Here is an 11,887-nt window from a genome sequence, read left to right as displayed (position 1 = left end):
TATCATAATTTTGTCTGGCCCGTTAAAAATTGGATATGTTGTAGTATATTCTCGGTCTTTAGTCACTGTTTATACTGATTACTAACAAAAACTGGAGATTCATTTTATGGTCCTAAATAATTCCACCGTGAGTAGAACTACCCATTTCATAAATCAATGGTACGGAACCCTTTGTGCGTGAGTCCGACACGCACTACTTGGCCGGTTTTTTATTACAAATTCATCTTTGATTACAAAATCTTCTCATCATATCCACATAGATTACTGACCTCGGTGCCGAATCCAAGCGGCCCTGCAACAACGGATACTACCCCATTCACGAGGCAGCCAAGAACGCGTCTTCCCGCGCCATGGAAGTTTTCCTCCAATGGGGGGAGTCCAAAGGATGTACCAGGGAGCAAATGATATCGCTGTACGATAATGAAGGGAACGTTCCCTTGCACTCGGCGGTGCATGGAGGAGATATTAAGGCGGTGGAGCTCTGCTTGAGGTCTGGAGCGAAGATATCAACTCAACAACACGATCTGTCAACGCCGGTGCATTTGGCTTGCGCTCAGGTAAAACCTTAAAATTTTACTACTGCTGAGTCACATTCAAAGCTATTTCTTGTTTGGTTAGCATATTTTAAAATCAAAATCTATCAGCATAATATTAACAGTAATATATTCCTTAGGGTGCCCTCGAGATTGTGAAGCTGATGTTTAGCATGCAGCCCAAAGAGAAAATGGCTTGCCTCATGTCCTGTGATGTCCAGAAGATGACACCGATCCACTGCGCTGCCATGTTCGACCATCCGGACATTGTCAACTACCTGATCTCTGAAGGATCTGACATAAACCCCTTAGATAAAGAAAGAAGATCTCCTTTGCTGCTGGCAGCATCAAGGGCTGGTTGGAGAACGGTGCACACGTTGGTAAGTTAGTTATTTTATAGCTATGTTGTCGAAACAACACTGTCTTTTGGGTAATATAACATAATAATATAGCAAATAAACACAGCTGGCTCAAAAATTCTTTTGAGAGCCAATGGAAAGAGGACGAAAGCTACGTCAACGGCAAAACTAAAATTGCCGACGAGAAGTCCTCGAAAAGTATCTATTTTCTAACTATACTGGGAATACATCGAAGTTATTTCATTACGACTTTACGTAGCCGAATCGATATTGTGATTCCCAGACTCCGAATTGAGTAGCTATTCAACTTATTTATAATCACTAATTCCTGCCAGCAGGATTGCCCAGTAGGAAGAATTACTCTCCTATCTTACCTACTGTAAGTAGGTAATAAAAGAAAATTATGCAAACTGTTAAAAGTTGGCGTTGCATAAAGGTTATGCAGAATGACTGCAATTGACCTGACCGATTGATCGCTTTGCCATTTCACATTTCTAACTTCTAGGGTGCAATCTTCTCGAAACTTCAAATTTTACATTTCAGCATTTCAGATAAAATCTTTATACCGATTTTGAAAGTTTTCATATAAGACAATTCAGTTTATGTTCATGATTCGTTATAATTATTTTTAAATAAAATATCATTTATTCTAGTAACAAACATTCTGATATCATAATGTTAAAAATATTTATTACATCAGGATTTTTCTTAGAAACAAAGTACTTATGCAAAGTTTTGGCTTTTCAATTTTCGCCACAGCATAAATTGGGCACTAACTTTCAAACATAAATGACGTTAATTGACCTTTATCTTTTTTTTTTCATATTCATAATTTCTTCATATTTTTTTTTAAATCTTCAAAAAACTTCACGTAATTTTTAAGTGTTTCTCCCATAACGTTTAATTTATGAGTATTCTGTGGTTTAATGAGGTTCTTCATCCAACAACTGCTACTAAGACAGAGATGTTTGGACCACTAACGCATTCTACATTTTTGGAAAATGTTGACTGTTTTGTCTTTTTGCTTAATGCTCATGAATACTTTAGAAATTAAGTTAATCAAACTAAGAACCTGACAAACAGATTATGAAACAAATGTTCTTCAACACAACTGTGGAGTGGTTCAATTCCACCAAGTCACGTTTTGGGAAGTATTTTGCACAACTAATAGGTTCGATTTATCAACGCTCCGTACGGCTAGCACGAAAATCGTTTGCGTATTCGAATCGCCATCAAAAGATTTAATACGAAAACTACAACAGTGCTCTTGTGAACGACTGAACGTGACGTAAAGTGAACTTAGTATGAGAAATGGGTTCACGAAACTTTTTTGAGAATCAAAATGTCACGTTATTGTTTAATTCGAAGGTTGAGTATCGAATTCTGTCGAACGAAAGACGAAAGTAGTTCATGCTAGAGGTACCGTTGTCTTCTCTCTGCTTGAGGTCATGTCGCCGCCCAATAAGTAATGCTAATGTATGTTTCTTCGGGTACTACTTGTCATTAGTCAACGTCATTGCTCTTGGACTGATGCCAGAATATATGTATTACACCTAGGTTGTGTCCTAGAACTTGAATTAGGTATATTAGTTCTGATGAAAGAAATAAAAAAAAAAAATGGACAATTTCACACAGCGTTATATTATTATATCTAGCCCCAAAGTAAGCAATTAATATTATGCTTGTGTTTTTTGGGTGCTAGCTTAACGGATATACTACATAATATAATACTTTTTAAATATACCTACACATAGTAACACCCAGACCCGTCACAAAAATTAAAATTCATCATTTCAATCTGCCCGGCCGGGAATCGAACAACTGGAATATTCTAGAGTTCGTTGATTTATTCTAACAAGTATCTTAAAAAAGTTTTGGATTGCTTTCAGATTAAACTAGGTGCAGATATTCAACTGAAGGACATAAATTCAAGGAATGTGCTTCACTTGGTTGTCATGAATGGAGGGCGCCTTGAAGATTTTGCGGCCAGTTGCAAGGTACGATAATTATTTTATTATGGTAAGCTTTTTGGTAGGTAGGCTAACACACTAAATATTATGTAGAAAGAAGCTGATATAAAATGTTTGCCCGAATTGTTTTAGAAATGCTTGCTGAAAAAAATAAACTTGAAAACTTTCTTCTAGGATCATCGATTAGGTATGTGCTGTGAACATTTTTCGTTTATCAAGTTTGTATAACTTTCCGTGAAGAAATATTTAGGTAGCCGCTGACAGTCTCAGGGCTACGTAATACAATTTCTCGACCACTACCACTTACTTTTTCTCTATAAGATTTAATGCCCTCTTCAACAGATTATTTTACTTGAGGACTTTTTCCACTGATATTGGAGAAGCTTCAATGTATTTCATAAGACAAATAAATATCTATGCTTTTTAATTTCCATGGATATTAATAATACGCTAGCAGCTAGATTTTAACCTGTCTTTGCAGATTGCCTGTCTGACAGTTTCAGTCATGTTTATTACCTTTACTGGTTTTCTTGGTATTTCTTTTACTTTTTAATGTGATCCTTGTATTTATTTTTTGAAGGTAATTGATAGAAAGCGGCAGATTTCTCAGGCAAAGGACAATTCCCAGCAGACATTACTTCTTTAAAAAATACATTTACCTATGCCATTTATGAAGTAACTCAATTTCTTGTTCAAAGCACTCTTTTATAAATTTTTAAATAGCGATAGAGTAATATTTTGTTCCTCGTGCAAATTTTAAAGCGTAATCCACATAGTATTAGTATATAGAACATTATTAATCATTGGGATTACGAGTTTAAATTGCGCAGAATTACTGAAGATCTCAATTACCCTATTTTAAACTGCAGTAGCAGCAGTTTAACGCATACAACTGCAAACAATAAATAATGTTAATCGAGCTCCCATCGCGCATCTGCAACTGCTCTGCAACAAGTTATTTCAACGAAGAAAGTTAGTAAGTACTGACTCGGCAACCGCTCTACAAAATGGCGGTTTTTATGCAAATAAAACGGAGCATGCGTATTATCTTGTTGCAAATGTGGGGCACAGACGGGCGCCGAAATTGCGAATGTCCAGCTTTCTAAATCCTGCCAGTCTAATAACTTATGAGTTGCCAGTTGGTTCAACGATCAAACAGACTTGTGGCAAAACCCGATCAACTTTTTATTGGCTACCAACTTCGCCCCCTTGACAATTACGTCCGAGAAGATAACGATCCACGTCTCACTCGAGACTTGTGTAGATGTTAAATCGATTGTTTTTCCATACGAGTATCAAATAAACAAGAAGTTAATCTGTAAGGGGGCGATAAAGAGACCGTTGTTTAAATAAAAAGAGACAAGCAATGTTGTAATAAAAAGAACCCCTTCGCTGTTCTTATTCAACCTAGGGGTAGGAGATCAAGTTACGACGTGTGTAATAAATGTTGTTCTCCTTGAACAGAAAACCAGACAGATCACACTATCGATTCTTTCGTTGATGTAGATAAAGCATTAAGATTAATATCAAATACGGCCTGTTATACAAGAACTAAAAGTATATCAAATTTAGAAGGTGTAGCTCTTTACAGTATTTACGTAGCGCCTATTCATATAATCCTGACCACTTTTAAAGATTTTTTCCATTATGTGTCTGCTGTTGACGTATCCAATACCACTTTTTCTTTATTCAACGACGCGTACACGTAAGTTATCGTTGAAAGTTACCTCAAATCTCGTTATTTCTGTTATTGGTTCTGGGAATGGTATTGTTCTTGAGATGTGTATTGAAACCATTGAGATATAATGTACTAGTAATATTACTTCAATGATTGAAACAAAAATAACCTCTGGCTTTATCCATCTTTTTGTTTCGATTGAGACCAGAAATTATTATATTAAATGGGAAAGTGGTTAGTGATACTTCTAGTATTTCAGATATTTAATACATAAAATTAACATGATGATAAATAAAATGAATGGCACAGACCATCCAGTTCCATAGATGGTGCGAAATAACACTATGTTACTTCGAAATAATTTAATTACAATAATTTTCAATACAAACACTACCAAAATAGAAAAGAATAAGTGTAAGTTAGGATTCGTTAGGCAAAGACATAAGAAGTCCATTAGTCTTTATAATTCGTTTGATGTAAAAAGCAGATGTGGGCGTACCATTTATGTATGCTGAACTTTCTGATACGCGTCAACACGTGTAACAGTAGCAAATCTAAAAAGATTAAACGAACCATACTCTAAAAGGCCTCGCACAGAATTGCCGGCAGTAGGGTGATGGCTTTACAAATATTGGGACGTTTAAACAACCTTTTTTGGCATGAATTTCAGTACCTCTCGGAAATTATAAGTTAATTGTGTATTCATCAGACGACTACGAGACTTGAGTTTTCCTATGTACTCAGTGCTAACATTATTAGCAGGACAAATCTGGCAATTTAGCAAAACCAAATTTATTGTTAGAAAATACGCCACATACCTACCTATACTTTAGTAACTAAGGCTTAGTTTATGCAAAGTTCTCTGTCTGTCCAGTACTGTGCATAAATAAGTTGGAAAAATCCCTTGTATTGAAGAAATAGAAAACAATGAAAACAAGATTCAATGTTTTTAAATTCTTGTGTCGTCGTGACATCTACAGAGAAAAGTTTTCTGTGCCATATTGAAGGCTATTAAGATGGCACTTTGCCGAAAAACTTAAGACCCTAAATATCAGGGTATTAGCTGTGGTGATAAAAATAGGAAGGGGTAATTTCGCATTGTCTTTTTCAGCAATTTTTATAAAGACTGGTATGTTCTCATGTAACTCTTAAAGTAAAATTATTGCTTATTTCATTCTCACTAACGATATTTAACAATAGCTGCTTTTGCTTTTTCAGGATCGCTGTGAGAAAAGTTTAGCTCAGTTGCTGAACGAAAAAGATAACACTGGCTGCTCACCGCTCCATTACGCCAGCAGAGAGGGCCACATCAGGTCCCTGGAGAACTTGATCAGACTGGGCGCCTGCATCAACTTGAAGAACAACAATAACGAGAGCCCTCTGCACTTTGCCGCCAGGTAATGTCAATGTCTTTAGTTGTTTCAGTGGTGATGATAAGGGTCTGGCAGTTTTTATTAAAACCAAAGGGCCAAGTCAAGAAATTCCTACTTTAACACTTGACCAGGGAGGCTCAAAAAAAATTTATGTGGGCTCTATTTAACCAAAGTCTGGTTAAGGGTTAAAACCAAACTAAGGATTTCATCATCAGCCTTTGCTAGACAACTCACCTACTGTTTATGAAGCACCAAACAGTCTTCACAAAATCCTCTTCAAGTAGGATATTCATAAACAAAAACAAAGTATCCTTACCATAATATTTGAAAGATCTTGCAGTTCTTATAAAAATATTGAGCAAACATCATAAATCCTATTCAGATATGGCCGCTACCACACTGCCTGCCAGCTCTTAGATTCTGACAAAGGCACGTTCATCATCAACGAGAGTGACGGCGAAGGTCTTACGCCTCTTCATATTGCTTCACGTGAAGGTCACACAAGGGTCGTCCAGCTCCTTCTGAACAGGGGAGCCTTACTGCACAGGGACCACAACGGACGCAACCCCTTGCATCTGGCTGCTATGAGCGGGTACACCCAGACCATTGAACTGTTGCATTCAGTGCATTCCCATTTGCTGGATCAGGCTGATAAAGATGGCGTAAGTTTCATTATTATCACCAATACTTTTTTATATAATATAATATTGTGAAGCACACAGCTCGGAAAACTGAGGCCCGTTATCGCACAAAGGTTATTTGTTCTCAAGTGGCGTCAGGTATCTCATTTGGTTATGACCTCATGAATATCACGGAAAGCACCTGTTACGTCGTTGTGTAAATTTTTGGAGGAGGCCTTTGTCAAGCAGTGGACGTCCTTTCATCATTAATCATCATTTCAGACACAGCACGTCCACTGCTGAACATAGACCACTAAATGCTTTCCATTGGTCAGTTTGTATTACTCTGCATCCAGCGCCTTCCCACGGCCTTTTTGTTTTACACCTCTACCCGTAAGGTGGAAAGGTGAAAACACTTCAAACACTGCATTTGTCGGTCACTATGGTCTCCTTTACAGAACCTTGTTGCTCCATCGGCCGTCAGTTATGCGTGCTATGTGCTCTGCCCATTACTACTTCAGCTAATCCATTGACTTTAGTTTGTTTACGGATGTACCCATTTTTCATTCGATCTCGTAAGAGACATGCTTTATTGGAACGTTTATTGTGGAACATTCTATTTATACCATAATTATTATTATTTATAACTTTCTTGACTGTTCCAGAACACCCCTCTGCACCTAGCCACGATGGAGAACAAGCCTAACTCCATAGCGCTGCTCCTCTCTATGGGCTGCCGCTTCAGCTACAACAACCTGGACATGAGTGCCATCGACTACGCCATCTACTACAAGTTCCCGGAGGCCGCGTTGGCTATGGTCACCCATGAACAAAGGTACAGCTCATTAATCATACACTTGTGATTTTCACCAATGCCTAAGAATTAATAAATCTAACGACGCCTCTTGGTTGATCGCAAATATAGCAATCTTCATCCACCACTTTTTCTCAGCACCAGTCCGTAATTTTGTCCCAAAGTGTAAGGTGTGAAAAGTGTGCGTTGTGAAAAGGGCTTAGTAACGGATAATTTTTTAATTTAGATTTTTTGATATTCTGGGCTCAATCGTATGCAGAATATACAGGGTGTCTCAAAATTAGCACGTCTGAAACATATCGAACTAGCCTAAGCCATTGAAACTCAAGCCTAAGCCATTGGATTTTTTTTAATACAGTGGTGGCGTGCAGTGGATTCACTCTGATATTATTATTCATTTCAATTGCAGAGCTAAGGAAGTGATGGCTCTTCGCTCAGATCGCCACCCGTGCGTGACGTTAGCTCTGATCGCTTACATGCCGCGTGTCTTTGAAGCAGTCCAGGACCGGTGCATCACCAAGGCCAACTGCAAAAAGGATTCCAAGAGCTTTTACGTGAGTCTGGAAAATTGTAATTATAGCAGTCATATGGTAAGTTAAAAGCAACCATAATAGATCGAGAACGTACCTATCCAAAGCGATCCGCGGGCAAGGTAAAATTGCAATTATGAAACGCCAATGTTATATTTTAGTTAACCTACGTTTTAGTCTAAAAGAGTGGCAGTTAAAATTATTTAACTCGCTATATTTTTGCTACTTTCTACGACAAAAAATACACAAATTATTCGGAATATCGATAGATGCAGTCTATTTTACTAGGTCCACTGCAAATAAATATCTTTAAAAAGAATTTACCTACGCTTAATTAATATTGATGCTGATCATGCTAAATAGTACTTGTAGACTTTAAGCACTCTTGTTACACAACTCATTTAAAGTACAGTTACGGACAAAAAAATATTCATTTACACTTTGTAAGTAATACTAACCTATTTACTAAATTTAGATCAAGTACAACTTCGATGCGCTATGTCCTCAATTAAAGGACGAAGACGGCACAAAGAAAACCGAAAGCGTTCCGAAATCGCAGAAAATACCGTTACCAGCTCTCAACGTAAGTGCCACAACAATTTGATACTGATTCTGTTCTTTTTTCGCTTCGTGCAGATTAAGTACTCTTTCAAACACTACCAACGCTCCAAACTTGAGGTAGACGCCATGAGACTGGCGCTAAACAACCCCAAATACCGTCCAGAACCGTTGTGTGTTATCAACGTGAGTCAGACCTAGCGCAATGCTTGACTGTGTGTATTGATGCCATGAAATAAGTGTTGTTCCAACCTATTTTGAAAATGTTTCTAAACCCTGATAACCGTTTCTTCAAAGCTTTGGAGAAGAAGTTCTACTATTCCCAAATATAAATGCAGATTGTTAAATTACTTCAATACTCATTTTAACAAATAGATCAAATAGAGATATGGTTTGATGAGCAAGCAATATTGATGTTGAAGTCACTAAGATATACAGGGTGTTAGGTAAATGGGTATATGAGCCGACACTAGTCCATGTTAACATGGTCATATAAATGGTATGGTGAAGTCAGAAATTTTATATCATCATTTTAATTTTTTTAATTTTCATACAACATAAATTTTATAAAATCCGATTTGTATGAAAATTAAAATAATTAAAATGATGATATCTATTTTCTGACTTCACCATACCATTTATATGACCATGTTACCATGGGCTAGTGTCGGCTCATATACCCATTTACCTAACACCCTGTATTTTGTCGCCTAGGTAAAAGAAGAAATTTATTTCTAAACTACCTATTTTACCGATTCAGATAGTAAAAGAGATTATGAGTAAAAAGTATGACCAACTGGTTTCATGGCATCAAAATAATCATTCACAGCAAAGCTTCCTCACCACGACTTGGTGATTTTGGTGGTTTCAAGCTTATTTGTCAAATTACTAATGTAAATATTAACACCGTCTATGTCTAATCTGCACTATTTATTGTGGTTTTTCAACTTACTGGTGTAAATTTTGAATTATGTGTATGGTGACTGGTTTTTAATTAATTTTGAAAGCTATTTTTAGTAATACCTAATAATACATACCTGATAATTTTTCAGGCGATGGTTGCTCATGGCAGAGTTGAACTCCTAGCTCATCCATTGAGTCAAAAATATCTACAAATGAAATGGAACTCCTACGGAAAGTACTTTCACCTGGCAAATCTCCTGTTTTACTGCATTTACCTAATATTTGGGACAGTTTATACATATCTATTGATGGCAAACGTCGATCCGACTACAGCAGCTGTAGTAAAACCGGTTATATGTAATTCTCCTGTTTTAAATCTATCAGACGATAAGATAATTTCAGAACGCATGGAAAACAGTACAACGGTTAATAATAATAGTAAGCCAATAGGTAAGTCAAAGATGCACATTAACCAATAAACCATAGTAGTAACTTAGTACTAAAGTAGAGCACAATACTTTTTTTGATAATCGCCTGAATCAGCAAACTTGATTTCAGATTTTGAAATCATGGTGGCAATGTACACAAGCACAGTAGCGATTATAGTCTACAACGTAATCTGCATAATACGAGAGGCGTATAATCTGAAGCAGCAGAAATGGCACTACCTAGTCGACCCATCTAACTTGGTCTCATGGATGTTGTATATCAGTTCCACTCAGATGGTCTTTCCGACCCTATTCGGAGGTTTCAATGACATACAAGTAAGATTTTTTATAGATTTCTATAAACAGTCGTAAGGGACTGTGCAAGGAGCATATTTAGTACCACAGTTTTATTTTACAACGAAAAAATATTTACATTATAGACAATAATGTTCATAGAAACATCTTAAACTTGTATGCCTATTTTTCAGTTTTCTGCAGCCGCTATAACAGTTTTCCTCTCCTGGTTCGAGCTACTGCTTTTACTTCAACGCTTCGACCAAATTGGCATATACGTGGTGATGTTCCTGGAGATCTTGCAAACGCTGATCAAAGTCTTGATGCTGTTCTCGATTCTGATCATTGCGTTTGGCCTGGCATTTTTCATACTTCTATCTAAAGTGGGTACAGAATTGATTTAATAAATTTTCTTGAGGCTTTGCGTTCATGACGTCATGAAAATTAAATTCTATGATAATCTGGCCTATTAGGTGAACCGTTTCATAAATTTAACACGAACACAACGCGAATTTTTTCCAAATTGCAAAGCGAAATTGTTAAATTGGCTGTAAACAAGTAGGTCATTTATCTGTGAAAGATCCAAATTGTTAATGGCTTCAATTAGATTATTAGATGGATGGACAATTTTTTTGTTTACTCGTTACTTACATTCCATTTTTCCAGGGTCACCATTTATCATTCAGCACAATTCCCATGTCTCTCATGCGTACTTTTGCTATGATGCTTGGAGAAATAGATTTTGTGGGAACGTACGTGCAGCCTTACTACAACAAATCCGAAACGGACGTCATACTACCGTTCCCGATGCCGACATTTTTCATACTTGCACTGTTCATGGTGTTGATGCCAATTCTTCTGATGAACCTCCTCATTGGTTTGGCTGTGGGTGACATTGAAAGTGTGAGGAGGAATGCACAGTTGAAGAGATTAGCAATGCAGGTGATATTATAACTCCTACAATAAATAAAAACTTTAAGATACATTAATCTAACGTTGCTCTTCAAAACTAACCTTTGATCATCTTCGTGTTTCAGGTAGTACTTCATACAGAGTTGGAGAGAAAACTACCAGCGATGCTATTGGAGAAAGTTGATAAAGATGAACTTATTGAATACCCAAATAATAAATGCAGCAAGCTGGGTTTTCTGGACTTGATCCTTCGCAAATGGTTCTGTAACCCTTTCACGGATGATGGTATGTGTTAATTTACACAGTTAATAATTCGATGTAATTTATTTTTTCATATTATTTTCTATCAACCTTTTGAGTACACTTTTATCATAATTTGAACAATATTCTGTACCCTTTTTTAATTATGGTAATTGCTTTCATTAATTTCACTAATACTCATTTCTAAGTTCTAATTTATAAGCAAACCTCCAGTTAATATGACGATACTGGTTCACTTTAAAATTTTAAAGCTGGTTTAGACCTAGTGCTGGAGAGTAGCGAGGACTACATCACGGCGGAGCTGGAGAAGCAGAAGCGGCGGCTGCGCGACATGGCGCAGCTCATGGAGCAGCAGCACACGCTCATCCGGCTCATCGTGCAGGTCAGTCCACTTACTTGACTTACGGGACTATTCCCACCTCTCGTTCCCACCACTGCAACTCCTGTGCAGCCAGGATCTACAGCTTGACCGCCACAAAAACCCAACCAATGAAGGTCAAATTTGTCCCGGGGAAAAGTTAAACTGTCATTGGACCCGCAACGAAATTAATCAGGAGACTTACTTGACTTAAGGTCCTATGTCCCCTATATTCGGCAGATGGCGTCCACAACAGTCCTCCATCGCGTTCGGTCTTGAGCTTCGCGTTTGATCGC

General features: G+C 37.3%; 1 protein-coding gene across 1 annotated transcript in view; it reads left to right on the top strand.

Annotated features, from left to right (window-relative positions):
• Positions 1-11,887, top strand: part of LOC135086708 (transient receptor potential cation channel subfamily A member 1) — a 127,008-nt gene that overhangs the window by 109,852 nt on the left and 5,269 nt on the right. The window contains exons 8-22 of the mRNA XM_063981486.1: positions 261-557; positions 674-913; positions 2,782-2,889; positions 5,759-5,937; positions 6,296-6,575; positions 7,199-7,368; positions 7,757-7,901; positions 8,353-8,460; positions 8,514-8,621; positions 9,488-9,788; positions 9,897-10,102; positions 10,255-10,443; positions 10,727-11,002; positions 11,098-11,257; positions 11,485-11,615. Coding sequence (XP_063837556.1) covers positions 261-557; positions 674-913; positions 2,782-2,889; positions 5,759-5,937; positions 6,296-6,575; positions 7,199-7,368; positions 7,757-7,901; positions 8,353-8,460; positions 8,514-8,621; positions 9,488-9,788; positions 9,897-10,102; positions 10,255-10,443; positions 10,727-11,002; positions 11,098-11,257; positions 11,485-11,615 — 2,898 coding nt within the window. The remainder of the gene's footprint in view (positions 1-260; positions 558-673; positions 914-2,781; positions 2,890-5,758; positions 5,938-6,295; positions 6,576-7,198; positions 7,369-7,756; positions 7,902-8,352; positions 8,461-8,513; positions 8,622-9,487; positions 9,789-9,896; positions 10,103-10,254; positions 10,444-10,726; positions 11,003-11,097; positions 11,258-11,484; positions 11,616-11,887) is intronic.

This window comes from Ostrinia nubilalis, chromosome Z (assembly GCF_963855985.1).
Source record: "Ostrinia nubilalis chromosome Z, ilOstNubi1.1, whole genome shotgun sequence".
In the NCBI taxonomy this organism is placed as follows: domain Eukaryota; kingdom Metazoa; phylum Arthropoda; class Insecta; order Lepidoptera; family Crambidae; genus Ostrinia; species Ostrinia nubilalis.
The sequence above is the reverse complement of the archived record's forward strand: the minus strand, read 5'-3'. Positions and strand labels throughout refer to the sequence as shown.